The following is a 24,162-nucleotide window of genomic DNA, read 5'->3' on the forward strand; positions in this document are numbered from 1 at the left end:
CTAGAATTTAAAAATGAATTAAGTGCATAAACTCAAAATGTTCAGGTGTCCAACTACGTGCGAATAGCGCGTTTTTGACACTTCTTCCACGTCTGGTGTGAATGCACAGTTATAGTTTGCAGCACTTCAACCTCAGCGTGCGCATTAACATCATCACTCCTCACTGTGACTACTCCCCCTCTCGCTCAAACTTCTGTTAATATTACTTTACCCGAGGTTGAAGTGCTGCAAAGTGCTCTTCCGCCATACAATATAGTTCACCCCCCTCATAGTTGTCATGAAGGGCAAAATTAGCTTTATAGACCAGAAACACTTTTTGTACCACACTGTAAACATATTATTTATTACTGTAAAGTTGGCCATTTTAACATGGAAAAGGTCTATGGGAATTGACTCCCTTTTGGAGCCTGCCTCTAGCGGTTAGTCGATGAATTGCAGTTTAAATCACTTCCGTATTATTGGCTTCATCAGAGACATCGGAAGGTTGCCCTTCGGTATTAATGCGTCTAAGTTGAGGTAAGAACATAGTAAAATATTAAAAAACGTGGTGTTTTCCTTTAAGACTATTCAGCTAGCCAAACTACCCCGACTGGTTATAAACAACGTAAAGTATGTTATTATTGTCAGAGACGTTCACCTTATCATCACAACACACTTCTTAAACGTTCAAGAAACGCAGGATGACAGTAAACATTGCAACTGAATAAACAGCAATTGGAACTTAACGAGGAAGGGTTGACAACTTTGTTTCACTCTTGAAATACGGGACCATGGTCTCCCGCAGCAGTGCGCGTATGGTTTTGTGTCAATATGTATTATTTTAAGCCATTGGTCAAAATGAAAAGCTAATCTCCTAATTAGATATAAATCCATAACAGTACAATTAGTAGCTTGTTTATTTACAGCAGTGTTACTTTTAACACAGTGAAACATATAAGACACACTTGTGACTCCCGCACTAAGGGTTAGAAAACGTTATTTCCTTTATGTTAATCGACTGATAAACTAAAAAGAACAGACTCTATAAACTGTAGTTTTGCAGAGTCAATACTTTAACAAATTATTAAAACACACTTACCAGTAGTGAATCAGAAGCACGATAATGCCTCAGCCAATTTGGAAATGCCTTGGGGCATTTCCAATTGAGGCGTTTTATTTGGAAAGTTTGGATCAGCGATCTCTTTAGAATTGATATTGAGCTTAGTGTTTATATGTGCATATCTTACACAAATAGCCCATTATATTAAAAAACATTCAATCGTATTATATGACCATCTTTAACGCATACTGTTTGTGCTAGAGGGGGTCTGTGATTGGATGACAGGTGGTCGATCTCAAGTGTCGTAAGGTGTCGCGCAATAAAAGAGCCCAGGCCGATGACATCAAAGTACCGCGATGGCATCTCGATAGCAGTCTCCTCCTTCGCTCTCGCGGGATTTCGATGTCATATGCCACTCTGTTCTTGTGGCGCACATGAATAAGCCTGTTGAATCAGTTTCTGCGTTTCCATTACATATTTGCGAAAAAAATATGCGATATTAGGCTCGCTTGAGGTGAGTTAATTCTAATGAACAATACAAGCAAACAACCATCAGGTAGAAACACAACTAGCTAAACAAACATATCTGGGACAGCCTATGGGGAGGAGTTGTTTGCTAAAGTTTCCACTGAAACGAAAGCTTTCTGAATAAAATGAAACTTGAAGGTGGGGTTAGGGAAGGAAGGTAAGACAGGTTTTGAAAGGTGTTGACATATTAGAAATAAAAACAAAAAAAATTACACCTCCTGCATGCTGTAAACGTGTCTCTACTGAATACAGACTCAAGTTTCAATCATGGCTGAAGCGAATTTGTCCTTCTTGGAGGAGGATATGACCTGCGTGATTTGTTGTGACATCTACACTGATCCAGTCACCCTGAAATGTAGCCACAGTTTGTGTAAAAAGTGCCTACAGAAGTTTTGGACCACGCAGGATGTCGCACGATGTCCGGTCTGTCGAAAGGAATGCACACACGACGAGCCCACCAAAAGCCTGGCTTTCAAAGCTCTCTGTGAGTCCTACAAGAACAGAAATCCCACAGCTGTTCCAGAAGACATCTGTCAAGAACACAAGGAGAAGCTCAAACTGTTCTGCTTCGAGGACAAGCAGCCCATCTGTGTCGTCTGTTACACTTCAAAGAGGCATGAAAATCATAAGTGTTCTCCCGTTGAAGAGGCCGTTGAGGCCTTAAAGGTTGGAGATGCTGTTTTCTAAGTTTGCTCTGAAAGAATCAGATCTGATATTTTAAAGTTTTTCCTGTGATTTCAGGACGATCTTGAGGAACGAATATACAGTTTACAGGTGACCCTCACTGAGTTCATAGATGCCCATGATAGTTGCTTGAAAGAAGCTGAGCTCATTAAGGTATGTGGTGGTTAGTGTTGTAGTTAGCAGTGTATTTTAAAATAAGTATTCTTTGCAAAAGGGTTTACTTCTACTCAACAAATACTCTATAAACACCACAAGTGTAAATTAACTTTATTCTTATTTAACTATGTACTGCACTCGTATATGGTTGAAATGACAATAAAGATTTTTGTTTTGACATGAAGTATAACACATGTCAGCAGGAACATGTGTGTCCACATTGAGCGAAGCTGTGCCTAGTTGTAGTTTTAGATGGTGCAATAGGTGTAAATATTTGTGACCCAGATGTGTAGCGACTTTTCGAGTCTTGTTGGATGAACCGGACCCAGAGGAATAGAAAAACAACATTTTTCAGCTAACAAATGTTGACGAATATTTTAGAAACAGACCATGGATGCAGAAAACCAAATCAAGGAGGAATTCAAGAAACTCCATCAGTTTCTTAACGAGGAGGAGGAGAAATGGATCCGAAACTTGCCGAAAGAAGTGAAGTCTCAAAATATGATAATTAAGGCCAGAATGAAGGAGCTGTCCAAACAGATTTCAGACCTGTCAGAGAAGACTGCAGTTGTATGGCAGGACATGGAAGCTGAAAACATCACATTTCTCCAGGTATAACTTGAATGTTTCCCATGCAGGGCCCTTGGTCAGTTTATGAAAATGCTTTAATTTGAATCAATTACCTTGCGTGGAAAATAAATAACTAAATACTTTTACTGTCTTATTCAGAACTACGCTGAGAACCTTCAAAGGTGAGTTCAGTTCCAATCTGCATTTTAATATAAAATTTATACAGCTGAGCTGTTTTCCAATTTCATAAAGTTACATTTTTTATTGTTCATGTTCACAGACTTAAATGCCCATCAGTTCAAAGCATTGTCCCTGAACTAGAGAAAAATGAACATCATCCTCATCAGACACTGATCTTCACCACTTGGGCCAGAATGCAGGAACTTGTGGAAAAATGTAAGTCCTATTCTACTGTATACATGTATGATCACAAAATTTAACATTTTGATTACAAACTTTGACAGTTTAGGTTAACATCTGACTGTTTTTTTACGCTTAAGCCATTGTATCCCATATGTAACATTTGTGAATTCAGTGTTTATTTATAATATACACATTTACACAGTTTATATAATACTCTTAAAATATTCAGACTTAAGGGTTGTTCTGGAAAATAATTAATTTAACAAAGTAGTAGATTGTAAAGTATTGTTGGCTCTTTACATTAAGCAATTATGGTAAAAAACTATAATTGTTAATATATTTTTTTTGCAACTTTAGTATGGGTCTGATCAAAGTCTCAAAGACAGATCAGTTTACTCGGTGGCTATCCCCATACGCCAAAAATATATTAAAAAATATACAAAAAGTGGCCAAAAAATATATTAGCTTTTTTTTTATTTGTTTACAAAAATATATTTATATAAAATATATACCGATATATGGCCATTTGTTGTATATTTTGAAATGTGTTTCAATATAGTAAATACATTTTAAAGCATTAAAAATATGTTTAGCCCTCCAAATATTTCAATCCAAGGAAATATATCCAGGTTGCATTGAAAGAAAAACTTTGTTACGAATCTGAAAACATCAAAACATTACAAAAGGTTCAAATTAAATATATTTTCAGCTTCAAAAATATACTTTATAAAATTAAAATGTAATTAGCATATATTTAAAATATATTTAGGCAATTTATTTTTTTTGCTATATAGGGGTGTACATTTAGAAATGTATTTGCTTGCCCTTGAAATACATTTTGAAATATACTGTATGTTGATATATAAAGGTTAAAACTAAATATATTTCCAAATACAAAATATATTCAATTGAGCATACAATTTCTACAAAATGTATTTAGCATGTATTTAAAATATATTTTTGGCCAGATAAATTAATTTTTTTGCCGTATGGGTCTTGTTAAAATTTCAGTACAACTTCTATAAACATGAATAGTAAAGATTACATTTAAAAATGCATTTTAAATAAGCAACATACAGTCGACTTTCATAACATTTCTAGACCAAATAATGCTATGCTATTATCGTACTATACTATTTTTCAAGCTAATCTGGTTAAACATATGCTCTGTAATGTAAACAGACAATGTGAAAAGGCTCAATTTCTCTTTATCATATTTTAGTTCATGGTCACGTTCATGGTCATCTGTGTTTACAGCTCCTGTGACTTTGGACCCAAACACAGCCTCCAAAAGGCTTCTGGTATCACAGGACTGCTGCAGCGTGCAGTATGTGGAAGACCAATTGAGCGTGTCAGACAATCCAAAAAGATTATATGTGGGAGTTCTTGCTGCTCAGGGCTTCAGCTCGGGTGTTCACTGCTGGGATGTAGAAGTCGGGGACAACGGCCACTGGACGCTGGGCGTGGTTGGGGCAACGGTAAATAGGACAAAACTTTTCAAAATGGATCCTAATAGTCGTTTTTGGTGTTTACGTCACAAGGGTGGTAAATACCAGCAATGTGGTAAGAATGTCATGGCTATTGATAAGAACGAGAGGCCGTATATCATTCGAGTGAAGCTGGACTTTGACCTAGGAGAGCTGAGATTCACTGATCCATTCCGAAACAGAAGTTTATGCACCTTCACAGGTGGATTTCCTGAGATGGTGTTTCCATATTTTTGTACTGGAGAATTAGGCCGACCTTTGAGGATTTACATGGGCAACAACACTTGCTAACCTGACATTTTTATTTTTTTAAAGCCTTTTCAGCACCTTAAATCCATGTCAACCCCTTAAGTGGCGCAAATACCCTTTAAGTGTGTGGGGGGTGAAAATGTGATATCCACCTCAAATTAATAAAACTCTGGCATTTTTTGGTCTAGAAGCCCAATCTTGTTTTAAAAAAGACATCTTGGCGGTTTCAGCAGGTGAAAATATTAAATAAATAAATTGTTATAGCAGTTTACATTTATTTTAATAAATAAAATTATTTTATAAATAAAATTATAAAAATTTAAATATTTTACAAAAGTAATAATTCAAACATGAAGCCATAAGTCTCATGTAGTTCTGATCCAAATTTCAAGTTAAAATCACAAAAAATTTGGTTTGTGTCACACTTTTAGTGGTTTTCCCAACAACTGCCACTAGGTGTCAACAGTTTGCTGCATACTCTTGTCACAAATTAATAAATTACTGTCACTGCATTTTATTACTATTATTACTGCAAAAAGGTTTTGAAATATGAAAACTACACTTTTAGAGCTTTCCCGTGATATGTAGTTTGTCATGATTGATTAGGTTTGGATCAGGGTATTAGTGTTACAAATATATAATAACAAAGTGGGCCCACCTGTATTCCCATGGCATTTTAGAAAATGGCTCTCACTATTTTATTCCTTTACCAAAATGGTGATGATAAATGAAAACTACACTCTTAGAGCTTTCAAACAATATAGTTTGTCATGATTGGATAAGAATTCACATGCAAAACACTGAAGTAAATGTAGGCGTCCCACTGGCGGGACAGTGACATTTTGCAGGATATAAATGTTTTGAGGCGCACATAATTTATTTTAAAAAACACTGTTGAAATATGTATTTTAGAGGTGAAGACCTCCACCAATATATAGTTTGTTGTGATAGACATAAAATTTACATGAAAAATATTGAAGTAAACTTGCTCACGGGACAGCGCCACTTAACGGGTTAAATAATTACATACATACATATTTATTATTAATTACATTAAAAATAGCACTGTAACATCTGATTTAAAGTTAATATTGCACAACTGTTTGGTAAAATCTTTCATTTTATAATCAATAAAATAACTTGAAAGCCTACTGAAACACCTGTGATGCATGCCTCACTTCTTTACTCTCATGGTAATTTGATTACGATTCATAGAGCTTTAATCTAACTCATCGTCATGGTCATCTTCATATCAATGTCACTGTGCTGATGTAATAATAATTAATATGCTATATTAATAGATTTAACATAACCTCCCATTAGAAAAACACACGCCCTCTGTCAGAAGCATGACAGAATAGAAATACACTAATCATATCACTAAGAAAATGAAAACTGTTTTTGTTTGTTGTTCAAATTAGGTGAACGTGAATATAGAAATATAAAAATAATGCTCATAGCAGAAATACAAAATGTAGTCAACTATTCATTTGATTTTCCCTGACAAATTATTTTATTATTTTCAGACAAGTCTGTCACATTGTTCGGATCCAAATGAATGGATTTGTTAAATATTTATGACCCTTAAAAACTGTATTTCATGCCGTTTTTATCAGGAAACTCTCGGCTGACTGACAACATACACAATGAATATCTACACAAACATCGATCACATTAATAAAAACTTGCAGAATAGGCAGAAAGAAATGTGCTTCAAAATCCCTTTTTTCTCATGATGTAAACACTCTTTCATGACATGACATGTTTTCGGGCACTATTTACACTTACAGCAACATATTAAGGCAACTTTCACAGTCCATGCAGCAGCCATAATAACCCGAAGGATTTTCTGAAGAAATGTCAGTTTTACAGTCAGTTGAACACAAGGGCACATTGAGGAAAAACACTGTTTCTCCTCATAAATCTGGAGGACATTATCAAAGTTTCCTCTAGATTTAATAATCTCTCAAATTAAATTCATTAAAACTAAAAACTCTGTATCACCTATGACATAATTGTAAAAATACATCAACATCATTCAAAAATAGGGTCATACTTGAATTTCACAAAAAAAAAAATTTGGTTTTCAAATGATAATATATCATCAAATTATATTTTTCATTCGTGACATTATTAAGGTTAAAATAGTTAAATTCTCATTACTGTAATGCAATGTTTACCGTTAGATTTTCTTGTAATTCTCATTACAACGATTTAAGTTTGCACTATATTTCTGTAAAACATTACTATGAGACAATGCAAAGTGGAACCAAATGAGGGAGGAATGGATGAAAAAAATTTAAATAACAGGCATGCATGACCCAAGTGTGTTATTGACAATTTTGTGATAACAATGACATTTTTAACACACAAAACACCAAAGGAGATAAATTGAAAATCTAAAGTCTCTTAGTTTAAGAAAGAATATCCTTTGTTTCTTTCTATTGGTCCATTAAAGCATTCGTTTATGATGTATTCTCTTGTCAATGATAATCCACAACAATAACTTGAATGACATGATTTCAAAACATACTTCAGCTTCTCATTTCTCTACTTCGTAATGTTGAAGCACAAATACTCTGTTCACCTGCCGACCGCAGGGATGAATAGTGCTCTTGTGCCATGGAGTGGAAGAGGTGTGTTGGGCTTTTAAAGTGTCATGGGTCACTCGCAGGCAAGCTTGCTGTCAAAGCTGGACAGGCCGATAGCAAAGGCTTGCAGAGCACACATGGGGTAGTTAAAGTCCAGAGTAAAGATGTCTTCTGCCACCCGACCAAACTGCATCACAATGTAGTCAGCTGAAAACACACCAACACACAATCAATGTAATGCAGACGCTTGTATTTAGTATCAGTATTATTGCTTAGTCAATTCAAAACAGCGAGCGAGACCAGCCACCGCATCTTAGATAACTTACGGTCGTTGTCGTGGACTATCTGAAAGTTCTTGACTGAGGCCTGCGTGACCCTGCCGTGGAAGTTCAGCACGTAAGACTGCGTGTCGTCGTTCCACACCGGGGCTTTATTGTGTAGCTCTATCAGATTCTCCAGCGAATGATTCTGCCATTTATTCAGCAGAGACTCCTGATCCTAATGCACAGACAGACACACACACACACACACACAGATTCATGCATCACTGCTTCAGTCCCATCACAGTCACTCTGCTCTTAATGATGATTTGATTGACAGACGTGAGCACTCACGCATGCGGGTCGAACCGGAACCCGTTCAAAATTCATGTTCATGCCAGGAATAATCACAGTCATCTTTCGCGGGCCCTTAAATCCAAGAACATTAGTCTCCTGAGAAGAAAGCAAACACGTCAATAAACACTGGGTGAGATAAGAGACACCGAAAGCTTGTGTGTGTGTGTGTGTGTGTGTGAGAGAGTAAATCTCTCTAGACTCACGTAGCAGATAGCAGCGAGCTCCTGTCGCGTGTTGTTTTCTTCCAGCAGAGCTCCAGGGTTTTTCGTAGGGTTGGTGCCGTTATCATAGACGGTGAACTTAGTTCCCATCAGATTAGACCTGCAGGAAACACTCAACATCAGCACACACCTGTGTACCCCTGACATTACAGCATGGCTATAATATTTTATAATATAAAATCTTGACTAAAGGTCATCTACCAAGGCTTTTCTTACAAACCTAACAGATGTTTTGTTAAAAGTGTGCCTGTGCTATCTTTAAAATTTTATTGTGTTCAATTGAACTACCTGATGTGAGTTGGGCAGCACACAGTTACAGAAAGCATCTGTGATCTAAGACTCATATGGACATTAATCATATAACACATCAGTCATGTTGAGGAAAGTGCACAGAATTTTAAAACGGGTGTCGACGCATTCAGTGGCTTTCCTGCCTACAGGTGCCAAATCCCAAAAATGTGAATTTACGTTACTAAAAACTGTGTTTCAGTGTGATCTGATCAGTTGAGATAGATCTTAACACTTAAAAGAAGTTTACTTTTGGCCTCACCTCAGTTTTCCTATAAAGCTCTCGCCCTCACGAGACAAATCTGTGGCATCTACTGAGATCAGATAGTTTGATGTTTTGCTCTTTTTCCTCTTCCGCCCAGCCAATAAAAACACCTGAAGAGAAAGGGAGAGTGAGCAAAAGAGGACTGTAGGGAGCAGAAGCACGAGACCGTAACAGATCTTCACCTTCTTGCCGTCTTCCTTCTCAAGGTGCATGAAGTACGTAGGGTAGAGGCCGCGGTCCATGCCCTTCTTATCCCGCGAGATGCGACACTTTACCGTGACTCCTCGTGGTGCCGGACGGAGCACAAACTCTTCCAGATTATCCACTTCAATGGAGGTGCCCTCAGCGGATGGGGAACTTAGAGGAACGCACTCCTGAAGAAAAACACTGAGACGTTACAGCAATGCAACGAGTCAAGTGATTTTCATTTCTGTCACTTGAAATTTTTGGTTTATGTGCATTATTATTCAATTAAAATTAAGATTTGATTATTTCAGAAACCTCACGTGGCCACTCACCGTGGTGGATTGAGTGCTGGACGCAGACGCGGGCCTCGTGCTTTCTGTGTGCGGTGAAAGAGAGCGGCTTCTCTCTTCATCTTCATCATCCTCGCTCGCCTCATCATAGTTCATGCTGCCAGAGAGTCCTGAGAGAAACAGAAGGTTTGAAGAGCAGAAGATGAAGCTCTGTCATTTACAATCAATCTCCTGAGACTCACACACACACTGTCAACTAACCACACTAGAGAATGACTGTGTCTGCTAGCTTTGACCTTTTTTGTAAATATTTACAGGAGAAAATTCCCTTAAGAAATAATGTTTGAACTCCTATGTAAAAATGCTAAATGTTTAAAACAAATATTTCCTGGATCGTGATTGGTTAATACAGCCCTCCAGTCAAGCTAAACACTTGTACTACACTACAGTAACGCCTGTTTATCGGTTTAACCCCAGTTTAAGTGATGCGAACCAATGAGATTTTAGTACAGCAGAGTCTAAATAATGGCACAGTTCTTCTGCTGTATATTATGTCTCACCGCGTCTCTGCAGCAGTGTGTGTATGTCTGTTTTGGGTTCGAGCAGAGTTTCAGTATCGGCGTCTGTCTCCGGCTCTTCTGTGGTTGGGAGCGAAAGTTGCGGTGGTTGACCAACTGAGAGAACCTGGATTTTACTGCCCAGATCTGGACCCTCTGAACTCAGCAATGACGCAGGCCCATCAATACCTGTTCGACCAACACATTCACATTAAACTAATCTATAAAACAAAGTAAAAAAAAAAAACACACAGCTGCAGGGCCAGCTACTAAAACAGTATAAACCCATTTATGAGGTACTTTCTCTTATGCTTTTTACAATTTTGTTTCATCAACATAAAATAACAAAATAAATACCACACAAATTATATTTATAAGCCTTTACATCGAAGGCATTGCAGAATTAGGAGAAACTGCATAAAAAATACCATCAAATGCATTGACATTTCTATAAAACAGAGTAAATTGCTGAGAAATCTTCACACAGAGAGAGAGAAGGGCCAACAAAATATCTCGGTAACAGATAAAAGTGTGCTTTGGGAGAGATCCGATTGAAGATAAATGAAATATCATATATATATAATCATCTTTGAAAGTGAGCATGTGAAAGCTCACCGTCTAAGATGATGTCACTAGCCGTATTGACGTGGGGCTCTACGAGTGGCGCCTGCTCCTCACTGCGGCGGGGTCGCGAGCGCCGTGGACGACCCTCTGGATTGGGCTGCACCATCAGTGGTTCCTGACGTTTCCTTCTCTGTTTCTGCTCCAACAGCACCCTCTGTGGACACAACAATGACATTACCATACTCATTCATTACTGCTCCAATAACAAGGGGTAAAAACCCTAAAATTGAGGTGTCGCCTGTGTTTAGCTGTGGGTTAATGTGTCCAGAGGCTGTGTGATGGGTTTTGTAAGAATATCTTATCAGATCATCATGAGTCAGGCTCACAGGGAGTCTGGGTAATACAGCAGAACATAAAGATGCTTATGTTTCTATGGAAACTGAACATAGAGCTGGCCTTCATTGTGTTTTTTGACGCTCTGTTGTTTAAATCTTATTTTACATATGTTTTAATTAGTCGGTTGACCCCTATGGATTTTTTTTTAATGCCAAAACCGATTTTGAGAAAGCAGTGTGGCCGATTGGCCCATATGAGACTGATATAACCCAAATATAATTCAAATAAATGAGAAACAAACAAAATTAGAGAAAATAGTTGAAACTAAATAAACATTTGTCATGCATAATATTTTTATAAACATACGCTTTTTAAGTTCTTGAAAAATACAAGACATATGTACTGTGGATGACAGATTTTGCTTCACACCAGAGTTTGTCACATATGCAGCTTCACATTAAAAAGTGAATAATTCATGTTTGATCATTTTACAGTCTGTCAGACTTTGAGTATCTTTTCATTACAAACAACAAATTTAAGGCACACAAAGATTTATTGGCAGATTGTTACAAATATCTGCCGATATAGGCCACTGAAATATATCGGTCTATCTTCAACCCTGAGGACCCTGTCCGGGTCCAAAATTTCTTATTTTGACTTAATATAAAATATTATTTTAATCTTTAATGCTCCGTCATGGACCCCAGTAACACATGATACTGTTTGAAAGCTTAGAGTCTCTACTTTCTGCAGATATGCATCACTTTGACATATCTTTTACTGTAAGAAAGTTATTTACACTTAATTTACACTATCACCCCCCCCCCATATTTTTTAATATCATTTAATTATATTTCCTCCATTACTATTATCCAAGATTTTCTTATAAAACCATGCTAATCTTTAACAATATAATTTTTATTTCACTGTATGCACACTACACTGTATACACACAGTATACATAAGCACTGGTAACTATAATATTTTTGTTTTTATTTTTTGAACAATTTTGAGAATAATAACATTATGATGCTGATAAATAAGTGATATAAGTTAAGATTTCATACAAGCAATCAGGCTGCACAACACAAACACATTAATACATTTATGCACAATACTTACAGTTTTCAAAATTCAAAATGTAAATTCCTCATACCTTATACATACTGATGAATCGAGTCATTTTGTTTTAAAACAAGCCACAGGACTGAGAATACACCTCTTAAGAGTAATGGGTTATGATCAAATAACAAAAGAATGATCTACTCCTACTGAAAACCCACAGTGATGTAAAGCGCAGGAAGTGAACAATCACACAGCCAATGAAAACGTCAGCAAACACACATGAGCTCAAGTCATTCATGATGATAAACACTGATTTGTATGTGTGTGTGTGTATAGGGATGGGATGACAGTGTCAGAGAGGAAGAGAAATCAGGGCTGAAGACACAGACAAGTTTCGGTCATAGACGCCCTCACACTGTTTCACACAGGAAATAATATCAGCTGTCGTAAAATGAATCATTTTACATTAAAAAAAAAGAGCTGACACATTAAAAACACCACTGTGACATATCATACTGTGTGTGTGTGTGTGTGTGTGTGTCCCCCTGGTAATTATCACGTTGTGGCTGTGGGTACCAATTGTCCCCACAGAGATAGGAATACCAGAATTTTTGTGACCTTGTAGGGACATTTTGATGTCCCCATGAGGAAACAAGCTTATTAATCAAACAAAATGATGTTTATTGACAATGTAATCTAGGAGAATGGTTTCTGTGATGGTTGGGGTTAGGGAATGGGGTAGGTAAGGGGAATGGAATATACAGTTTATACAGTATAAAATGCATTACGTCTATGGAATGTCACCACAAAACGTGGAAACCAGAATGTGTGTGTGTGTGTGTGTGTGTGTGTGTGTGTGTGCGTGCGTGCGCGTGCGTGTGTACCTGGTAATTATCACGTCATGGGGACCAAATGTCCCCACAAAGATAGGGTTACCAGTATTTTTGAAAATGTGAAGTAGAAGAAAGGTTTTTGTGATGGTTGGGGTTAGGGAATAGAATATACAGTTTGTACAGAATAAAAACCATTACATCTATGGAATGTCCCCACAAAACATGGAAACCAGAATGTGTGTGTACAGGTTTGGCAATATTTGTAAGCGCCGAAAGTTTACTGCTTACCTGTTAATCACCATGGGACATCATTTTTTATACAGATTTTTTTTTAAATCTAAAATAGGATAAAGTTTTCTGTTTCTCACACTTGATGAGAGGATTTAGTTTTTGTCTCACCTGTTTCTCCAGCTTCTGCTGTCTGAGGCTTAGACTGTCATCCTCTAATGTGCTGAAACACAAACAACACACGTTACAAACACACATAAACATTTAAATCCTTGTGTAGATGCCTTTTTTGCACAAAATCTGTGAATAAAAGGTTCAAATCGAAGGATTTGTGTTATTTAATCATCAAAACAAACATCTCTTGTTTCAAACATAAGCACTGGTTTTGATTTTATAGCAAATCCCTGCATTACATTCAGTTTTCACTCTTTGCCTTATTTAGAGACATAATTGTGTGTTAAAACTAGATAATATAAAAGCACAGTTAAACCACATGATTCCTGAAGTGATTCACTCAATCTGATGTGTGACAGTGACTGAACAAGCACTAGTAGTTTGTCACTCATCTCATTGTGTTGCTAGGCAACAAAAGTCACCCAAACGCAGATACCATCATAAAAATGATGTCTCCAACATCCTCGCCTACACCATCTACATACAGATATGTGTTTAAAAATAAACAGAAACACCCCCACACACAGGCATGAACCTGTAAAAACAGCCCACACAAACACGGTGATTATAGTGCGAAATATTTCAACCCTGTGTACTCTTACCACAGTAATGCAGTCTCTGTGCAAGAGTACAGAGGATCTGAAAGCGGTACAGTAAATGTAGATTAGTGCATTAAAAATAACACGAGGTGTGTAAACCGAGCTCTTTATCTGTATGACATAATTGATACCTTCTTAAGAAGAACTGTTTTACATCTTTTTAACCTGGCTATTTTGACCGATTAATACCAACACCCTAGCAATCACCTAGCAACCATGACGCCGGGCAATAAGCCACAACATCCTGGTATCACAGTGGTACGTCACAGGCAGTGTGAATGTGTTGTGTGTGTGTCGTACCTGGTCATGGCTGTGGATGCGAAGCTGGATGAACTTGAGGGTCTTCGTTTCCATGGCGATACAAAACAGATAGAGAGAAAAAAACACAAAGAGGAGAGAGAGTGAGTCAGTGAAAAGAACAGCAGGGATGAAGATGAGGATAAGTGTGCTCACCTCACACCAGCTGCTAGTGTGACTGTGTGTGTGTGTGTGTGTGTGTGTGTGTGTGTGTGTGTGTGTGTGTGTGTGTGTGTGTGTGTGTGTGTGTGTACCTGTTAATTATCATGTTGTGGGGACCAATTGTCCCCACAATGATAGGAATACCAGTATTTTTATGACCTTGTAGGGACATTTTGGGGTTCCCATGAGGAAACAAGCTTATAAATCAAACAGAATGATGTTTTTTGAAAATGTGAAGTATCAGAACATTTTCTGTGATGGTTGGGGTTAGGGAATAGAATATACAGTTTGTGCAGTATAAAATGCATTACGTCTATGGAATGTCCCCACAAAACATGGAAACCAGAATGTGTGTGTGTGTGTGTGTGTGTGTGTGTGTGTATGTGTACTGTAAGTGCCTTAAGTCTACCCACCTGTATGAATGTTTTATGCTCACTGAGGTAAGATTACACACAAGCTGTCAGATGTGACACCTGTGTAACCATGGTTACCTTAGCATGAGGTAACAGCCCTTAGCAAACACACACACACACACACACACATATACTACCAACAAATGCTCAGATGGTGCAGTGAAAGAAAGAAAGAAAGAAAGAAAGAAAGAAAGAAAGAAAGAAAGAAAGGTGAAAGAAAGAAAGAAAGAAAGAAAGAAAGAAAGAAAGAAAGAAAGAAAGAAAGAAAGAAAGAAAGAAAGAAGTATAAATGAGTGCACTAATAATCCACCAGAGAGTGTGATGATGACTTTCATGTTTGGTGGAAACATCAGTTCTCTGTGGGTCTGTAGCTCTCATTAGAGATCAACACAACACAAACATCATCATCCGTCCAGTCATTTACTTATGGCCAAACAATAATGAAGTCATTTATGGACATTCAGGAAACTAACACTCAAACAAGTGTTAAGGAAAACAAACTTAGACTTAGAAACCAAGGCTTTGAACCGGTTCATGGAACGAAAACGATCAACTTTTGATGTTTTGCAAGGAACAGAAACGAAACCAGAAATGTTTAAAATATATATGTTCTGGAACAGGATCGTTTATTTAAAATAATGGTAACCGTTGACTCATTGGAGAAATGAGAAGCTTGTCTCTAATGCTCAATCATAGGTAAATACTGTAGGCTATCAAGTATTTCAAGATGTTTTTTTATACTAATTAGTGGTGTAACAGGTTGCAGTTGATCCATGATCTTTACAGATTACGACCCATGGTTCGGCTCGCATGCAATTCGCATATTAATACGCAAATTTAAACAGGGTAAAAAGTTGATCATTTGCACCTGTTTCAAAGGCTTGCAAATATTAACACTTAGGTGATTTGAAACAATTTAACCACAAAAAGGCGCAAAAGTGAGCAATTTTCTGTACGCACAGACGCATATGCGGTTGAATGTGTCCGGTCCAACTCCAATCAAACGTGATTATCCCTATGCCCTTCAAAGATCAGAACTCTTAATGTTTAATCTTGAGAGAGAGTTCGCGCTACTGTGTCTCATACTGTAGTCCATTAAAATAAATTTGGCGAATTAAGCACTAAAAAACAACGTAATTTTCACTTTATGTGGGCGACTGGTTATGCTGCATCTTCTTCCGGAAGCCCCGTTTGGAATTCGTCCTCCGTCTGTGTGTGTGCGCGTGTTTAAGTGCACTTAAAGTGCATACACACAAAACAATCTTTTTGTTCTTGACAGGACACATACAAACAAAATGATCTTGAAATACCAAAGTATTCTTTTTCTAATAAAAACATTTGTTTAAGTTGTTTGCCAATAAACAACATGGCAGAAATTGTTGTTGTCTTAATTCATGTATAATGCTAAATGTAGGCATGTCAGAATTACAGTTGCCGCTTACATACAGTAATGTAGCCATTAAAATACTGTTTCTGTTCGTAATGAACCAATTGAGAAAAAAATCTGGTTCAAAGCCCTGCTAGAATCACTTCATTGTCATTGAAAAACTGCACATGTTAGCCTCCATCAGTGAATTACAAAACAAAGAATTTTTCCACATATTTAAAACGAATAGACCATGTAATAATGTATACAATGGCAAAGTGCAAATGTACAAGCTTTTTTGTTCTTTGCTTTTCTGCAATTACTTTATTTCTATTTCATGTAAAGCTGTTTAGAAACAATGAACACTTTTAACAATGAACAATGAAAGTGCTATATAAATACATTTGAATTGAATTTAAATAGAGTAATGATGAATAAAGTCACCAGGTTGTGAATGTGCTAGTTAGTAAACAGAATATAAACATTGAAACGTCCTAATGTATGTACAAAACTGCTAGGTATTAGCAGCCGAGCTGCAGTTAGACGCTGGTATAAAATATAAAAACAAAAGCAAAGCCAAGTCCACTTTATTAATAACTGCAAACAAACCTAACAAACACACAACATACGTCCACCTGTGAATTCCCATAACACACACAGAAAGTAATCACAAAGTCTGTAGGACTTTCGACTCAGTACACCTCTGTGTCGCAAGCGTGTGTGATGTGTGTGTACCTGTATGACCATCGGCTGAAAGAGGGCTGTGAAGAGCTCTTCATTGTGTCCATGCTGAGTGTAATGTGTCGGTCCGGGTTTAAGCGTTTCTACCTGTGTTTAGTTCATGAGGGAGCATGTGCACGGCAGCCCTCAGGTGAAGGCTACTGGTTACTATGACAACCACACCCCACAGACGCCCTTTGAAAAGCAGAACGCTGCTGTGTATCCCATGAGGAACCGATACATCTATAAACTACAAACACTTCCACATCTGAAAGTTCACACACATTGATGCATCGAAGAACTGATTGATTGTGCCAAAAACAGTCATTTCATTTTTACATGAGTTTAAAAGACGAAATTATAATCAGTGAAATGTGAAAGAAATTGTTGCACTGCTTTACATGAACTGCAGGTTTGCTGGTGGTTGAATCTTTATTTAATTGTGACAGATTTATAACAATCTGATCAGACTTATTGTTAAGGATATTTCGAGCTGTAAGGGCTAAAAACTCAAACTGTGACGCATGTTCACTGATATATATATAGCAAATAATTTTCTATAAGTGAGTAAGGGGTAAGTAGCCATCTTTTATGTAAATTATAAAAAAATGCAAAGCACAATCGTCTGATTTCCAGTGTGTCATTTTCTCTTGCATGCATCCCTGATTATAGTAATCGCGGACTCTACTGTACAGCCACATTCAGCTAATGGCGACTAATCAGACTATAATTACACATAATAACACTTTATCAGTCTCATTCATCAGACCCAACCCACAGATTGTCACATCATTCACCATTTTCTGTAGTTGTGATTTTTGAATTTCCTGTAATTTAACACTGATCTACTTTATTTTTTCTTAAGTTTTCATACACTTTCTCTGCTGTAATTTATTTCAGAGTTTGTTGGTTAGGATATGCCTTCCATAAGGTGTATGGCATATTAAAAGACAAAAAATACTTATTTAATAACTGAACACTGAAAAAACACTTTTTTTATAAAGCTTTGTGATTCAAATACAACCCAGGCAAAACCTGGACTGCTCATCAGATCAAAAACATCACAACAAGTTAACATTTTAGATTCTTATTCAGGCAATGTCAGAGATTTTCCTACAGTTCATCATTAGGAAGACACACAACAAAAGCTGGTAGGCAGCTAAAGAAGGTGGCTTTTATAATGCTGGAGATATATGGCATGCTAAGCAAACAAAGCAGCAGATAAATCTTCAAACCACTTCATGCCTTTAGTGGAAACCACAGAGATCCAGTTTAAAACCAAACGGGAAGGTAGGAAGTGTTGCAGCCCAGCAGTGTTTAGAAAAAGAAAACATACACGAGACAAATGAGAGCAGATGCTGAAAATGATCTTTTATCAAACACACAATCAGCTGAGAAAGGAGTCAAGGACATGCAGAAATCTTAAGCTGGAACACATGCACACGAGCGTTGAAGCAGATTCATCCAGAATGCTCTGATGAATGAAATAAAACAACAACAAAAAACATAAGACAATGAACTTATTTAATGTGGTGTGTGTTGCAGTTATATTGTGACATCATAAATATTAACACAGTACCGTCATGACGTCAAGCCACACGCGCATGACTGCGTCAGAAGCGCAAACTTACGGCTGTTTACGCAACAATTGAGGAAAACGACATAACAGTAACAATTACCCATTGTGAATACACGTTTTAATAGATTTAAAGAATTAGAGCAGTTTAGTAACGCTGCTGTTGGGCTTTAACAGACTAAGTGGTCTACAGTCTTCATTATTAATCCGTTATATCCATCTGAAACGATTTGCGGTGGTTTTTATTTGATAAACTGATAGTTTACCATTAATATATTAATTTGTGTAAGCCTGATGGTCGTGTGGTCTTCCCCGTTATCCCCCTGCTAACTGAGGCTCTGTCGTTACACCCTTTACGTCACTCTCTCATTCTCTTTCATACGACATATTTCTCTAATTCCTTTATATTTCAACTGTTCGGATGGTGATGTTGTCTTATTTTGTAAATGCTCTGGTGTTTTATTGTGTTTTAGCTCTGGTTGATGTTACAGCGCGCAAGAAACGCAACAGGAGCCGCAGCAGAAGAAAAAAAACACAGAAAAGTTCCGAAAGACACTCGAGTAACACACGCGCGGGTACGAGCACACAACAGACCCCGACCCGGCGTAGCTTTTGGATCATTTCTGATAAAACTGTTTGGATCAGTGTGTCTTACCTGCTGTAGTAGCTCATGTTTATCCGCCGTTGCTATGGATTCGTCCGCTGCTACTGCAGCGTCGCGTCCCTGTGAGCAAAACCCGCTGCGGCCGCGACTCGCCTGCGCATGCGCGCCTAGGCGCCGATAAACGTACCTTCCATAAGGGGCGCTCGATGGCCCAGACCGTCAGCACAGTAGTCTGGTTATTTTACAGCAGTGAAAGCTCAAGAGTTTTTGTTTGTTTTAGAAGAAATGTGTACACTAAAGGTTATAAACTTTTAACCATGTTTATATAGTTGAGTAATTGGTGGCTGACATAGATTTCAACCCTAAGTAATACAAATCTAATACTTAAATAATGATTGGTCCATGATCACATAAACCAAATCCACACGAAGTCCATCAATTTTGAGATTTTTAAATGCATTCAAATTCAGGGGCTGGGTCATTCTTTATTTGTGGTGGTAAGTGGTCTCCGTCTACTTTATAACAGTTTAGATAAACTTTAAATACCAATAAATTATAAAATGTTTTTATGTCTGTATTCTGTAGGATAAACACAATTTATGCACTATTAACAATTAAATTTGTTTAAAAATCACTATTTAATTGAGTTTGAGAAATTGCATTTGTAACAAAAAATGGATGTTTCCGCCATACCTCAATGGTGTCCCCCAAATGTATGTCATTGGCGTTAGAGTTACAACAACTAGACATCATGATATCTGTGGTTACAACAATGGATGTCGCCCCTTTAAGAAAAGGGGGAAATTTATTTGGACTACTTCCTGTGTGTAAAGGTCATTCCAGGTGCTGGTTGATCTGTGGGGTGCATGGTGAGTGCATTCTTTCTTATTCGTTTTTTTATATATATATACATAAAGCAGAATTTCTAATAATAGCTACTTTTCTGACAATTTCATGTGTCACACTTTATCAGTGTTTGTGGTGTTAACTCACAGATTTTAAATATTTTAATCAAAAATACATACTTATTAATATTTCCTATGTCCCCTGATCTTGAAATTATCATTATGGCAGCCTCCATTTTAGACTGGATTTTGGATAATTTGTCTTTGGTGTTACTGTCTGTGGTGTTACTGTCTGTGGTGTTACTGTCTGTGGTGTTACTGTCTGTGGTGTTACTGTCTGTGGTGTTACTGTCTGTGGTGTTACTGTCTGTTGTGTTACTGTCTGTTGTGTTACTGTCTGTTGTGTTACTGTCTGTTGTGTTACTGTCTGTTGTGTTACTGTCTGTTGTGTTACTGTCTTTTTACTTCAAATATTGGTAACACCACAGACATAAGTGGATGTTTCACCAGTGTTTGATTAAAATTATTTGTAAACATTGTCAACAAACAGCTGTTATATTTGTACAAATAACATATGAAGTTAGACAAATACAATTTAAAGAATAAGGAGAGAAAAAATAAATAAAAAATCAACAAAAATATAAAAGAATAAGGAGGGTATACAATACAATCCTTTCAAAAGGAGGAATTTAATGCAATTGTAATATCCCATAGTCCTGGTAGTTTTACGACTTGAAAGTACTTTTCAATGTTTTAAAATACTTTTTAATTTGAACCTGGGCTTAATTCGACCCACTTGCATTTATGGATGTAAAAATCACCATATAAAATAATAAGATTTAAAAAGGAAACATGACCTTTAAAGGAGTCATAATCTGCATAAAAACATATTTTTTCTGTACTTTGATTTCCCCCTACAGAATAATTCAAATAAATTTTCAATTTCAATCCAAACAAATCAAGGATATATGCAATGAAAGAAAAGATTTTTGTCTTTTTGCATAAATTGGTTTAGTCAGGCAAATTAAATGTGTAATTTTAAAATAAACCTCAGTAACTGTAAGTCCAAACTAAAGGCCAGTATAAATTCTCAATAAGATTTCCCCAATATTGTTTGCTTCTACATGTAATATACATTTTTCACAGACGTGTTGGGCCAAAAATAGAATCGCACACAAGACCATTCATCTCAAATTGAGTGCATCGCCGCTGCTGGTGATGTGAAGGACAGCATCTGAACTGAGCCTTTAGGGTTTTGTTTTTTTCCCATTTAAGTCATTTTGGCTGTACGTTCCAGCTTTAAAATGATCTACACGGAAAGCAGTTTGTCTATGATTGTCACTGAGTACACTGACCCACCTTTTAAAGGGCATTGCTTATTTAAATTTAAAGTTGAATTAATTGATTTAAATTAATTTGGTCCCTAGGTGGCAGCATAGAGGGTTTTATATGATCTGCTATACTTGCATCCCTTACACCAGTGTTCTTCACATCCAAGATGTATTTGATTAAGGTTGGAGCTAAACTATGCAGGGCAGTGGCTCTCCAGGGTTGGATGTGAAGAACACTGCCTTACACAGCTTTCCACAGAAGTTTCCACAGGATGGCATTAAGTTAACTCCAAAAAAATAAAGGTTACTTCATCAGAGCCGATGGTCTAGTGGACAGTGCTGTGACATATTGTGCAGACACACTTCCGGCGACCTGAGTTCAAATTCCGGCTCAAGGTCCTTTGCCGTTCCCATACCCCTCTCTGCACTCTGTGCTTTCCGGTTGTCTCCTTAATTACTGTCTTTAAAAAAATGTGTTACATACCACAGATCCTACTTTAGATCTACAGCTCACTAGATGGGAAAAATTATTCAATCTATTACTCGAAATGTTCATTCTGTTGTGAGTTAAGCCACAATGCAGATACAGAGATGAATGAGAAAACAGGCAGGAGATGAAGTGATGTAATAATTATAAAGATGGTTTGCATTTAGTTTTGTCAATGGTCTGACTTCGTTGATGGTCGGACTAACTTCGTCTGAATAGAAGCAGATTTAGCAGGTGTTGTTATAACAAACAAAGACACTGGAAATGTACTGTTCACAACATTCTTGTGACGTTAATAAAAACCTTGAGATTGAGACCATTGAAAACCCATATCTACTTGTGAAGACAATACAGTGCAAACATTAGATTTAAAAATATTTTAGAAAAAGATTTAAAAATATTAAGAAAAATAATATAGAATAGAATAACTATATATAACTAACATGCATACATACAAACACACACACACACACACGCGCGCGCACGCGCACACACACATATATATGGTAAAGAATATTTTTTTTAAATAATAATTAAATACAATACAGGTATATGTCTATATACTCTCGAGTCATCTCTTAAATACACACATGTTGCTTTTAAGAAACTCAGATCCCATCACTGTAAATAAGATATCAGGGAACCATTATGATTTTTTGTCTTATGTGCTCCCCTTTTAAAAGTATCTATCCATATGTATTGATGCATAATGCACGCATGGTTAAATGAAGGATTTTGGATGTGTGGATATCTATTATCAGAGGTGTAAAAAGTACTCAAAAATGTTACTCAAGTGAAAGTACAAGTACTGAGTGTAAATTTTACTCTATTAAAAGTAAAAGTTTCTGAGCAGAATCATACTTGAGTAAAAGTGAAAAAGTACCACATTCAAATTGTACTTGAGTATTAAAAAAGTAAAAGTAACAGGAAGAATGAAAACTAGATATTTTGTTTAAGCTTTTAATCTCTTAAAACATAGTCAATGAACCACATAAACATGTTTTATCATGCTTTACAACTGTTTGTATTTAATTGTTTTTAATTATCAAACTAAGACTACTACCTAATTTCAGTATGCAACATGCTACAACATGCAAAGTTGTAAAACCTCAAATTTAACTTAAAATTCAAGCTCTATCAAGCCTCTCACAGGCAGCCGATGCAGTAAGAGTTGTATTAGACCTGGTTCACACTGTCAGTCCAAATCCAATTTTGGTGCATATCCGATAGGAATCCAATAAAACTTAGAACCATATGAAATCCTTTTTTTCCTAATCCGTTTCAGGCGACATCCAAAAATCCTTTTCAAATTGCATTTTCAGAAATCCATTTCAGTCTGACCGCCCTGAGTGCATTTGTGTAGCTTTTCGGTTACGTCATGCTGTCGCGTCACGTAAACACGTCAGAGTTCGAGGCAGCGTGACTTCATTGCCATAGAAACAGTGCAGATAATCCCGAAAACGGCAGAACATTACAGGACGCACAGATCAGATCTAAACAGTTGAGATATACAATGTGGACAGAGAGTCTGTCAAATTGGATATGCACCAAAATCAGATTTGGACTGACAGTGTGACCAAGGTCTTAGTCTTGATAGAAGCTACAAATAGCAGGGAACGTGTCAATTGGGAACACACTTCATGTGTTGACTGTTTCAAAGAAGTGAAAAAATCTTCATCATCAGATGAACTGTTGGCTAATTCCTTAGAGTGGTCCAAAGGCTCCAGTATAAAAAAACATTTAAATTAAACTGGCCATCAGCGCAATTCAATTGGTTTGGTAAGAGCAAGGGAAATTAAAATGAAGTATTCTCTAAAAAATAAGTACTTTTTGACTGTAAATAAAATTGTAAGGAGTAAAAAGTACTTTTTTTCTTTAAAAATTTAATTAAGTAAAAGTATTGTTTTTTTAATTGTACTCAAGTAAAGTAATAATCCCCAAAAATAATACTTAAGTACAGTAATCAAGTAAAATTACTCAAGTACTTTACACCTCCGTCTATTATAGACAGATGTACAAACAATATCCACCTTTAGACAGAATAGTATTGAATTATTTGTTTCAACATCATTTTCTGGCAAGTGTTACAACAAACCCTCTCTCTGTTGCAATGAACCCCACCTATGGCGTAAGTTGAAACATTTGTACTTCTGGTGTTCATTGTAGCAGAGATTTGACAGATTTAGACTTGTACATTTTTAGGTATTGCCAGATGCTTATATCCAAAGCAACCTTATACAGTGCAGTAAAATATTTATATTCAGTTATTTGAGAATTGAGCCCATGTCCTTGGCGTTGCCAGCATTACACTCTACCATTTGAGCTTAAGTTAGACATGCCATTCCAACAAACCTTCCCATTCACCCATATCAAATCTTTTAGTAATGTAGTACTTACTGCATGTTGCACCTGAGTACACATATTTCTAGATAAATAGTCCAAAATAGTCAAACAGCAGGGGTGTACAGCAG

General features: G+C 36.8%; 2 protein-coding genes across 4 annotated transcripts; one reads left to right on the plus strand and one right to left on the minus strand.

The window, feature by feature from the left end:
• Window positions 1-434: 434 nt before the first annotated feature.
• trim35-14 (tripartite motif containing 35-14) lies at window positions 435-6,761 on the plus strand. Of its 2 annotated transcripts, none has more exons than XM_065264482.2 (7): window positions 435-516; window positions 1,820-2,233; window positions 2,309-2,404; window positions 2,789-3,019; window positions 3,137-3,159; window positions 3,258-3,373; window positions 4,598-6,761. In XM_065264482.2, exons 2-7 carry the CDS (start codon window positions 1,835-1,837, stop codon window positions 5,116-5,118), a joined length of 1,386 nt encoding a protein of 461 aa, XP_065120554.2. In that variant the 5' UTR covers window positions 435-516; window positions 1,820-1,834; the 3' UTR covers window positions 5,119-6,761. The 2 variants fall into 2 exon arrangements, with proteins under 2 accessions (XP_065120554.2, XP_065120556.2); XM_065264484.2 differs by lacking the exon at window positions 435-516 and adding an exon at window positions 1,587-1,724.
• Window positions 6,762-7,158: 397 nt separating this feature from the next.
• On the minus strand, window positions 7,159-19,193 carry tulp3 (TUB like protein 3). 2 transcript variants are annotated; one of them, XM_065273419.2, is made up of 12 exons: window positions 19,080-19,193; window positions 14,191-14,232; window positions 13,289-13,340; window positions 10,707-10,869; window positions 10,095-10,280; window positions 9,577-9,704; window positions 9,241-9,432; window positions 9,056-9,168; window positions 8,488-8,605; window positions 8,282-8,380; window positions 7,994-8,165; window positions 7,159-7,874 (listed from the first exon to the last, which is right to left on the minus strand). In XM_065273419.2, the coding sequence occupies exons 1-12, from the start codon at window positions 19,094-19,096 to the stop codon at window positions 7,741-7,743; spliced, it is 1,416 nt and encodes a 471-aa protein (XP_065129491.1). In that variant the 5' UTR covers window positions 19,097-19,193; the 3' UTR covers window positions 7,159-7,740. The 2 variants fall into 2 exon arrangements, with proteins under 2 accessions (XP_065129491.1, XP_065129492.1); XM_065273420.2 differs by lacking the exon at window positions 19,080-19,193 and adding an exon at window positions 14,763-14,882.
• Between the last annotated feature and the right edge of the window lie 4,969 nt (window positions 19,194-24,162).

This window comes from Paramisgurnus dabryanus, chromosome 1, assembly GCF_030506205.2.
Source record: "Paramisgurnus dabryanus chromosome 1, PD_genome_1.1, whole genome shotgun sequence".
NCBI lineage: Eukaryota > Metazoa > Chordata > Actinopteri > Cypriniformes > Cobitidae > Paramisgurnus > Paramisgurnus dabryanus.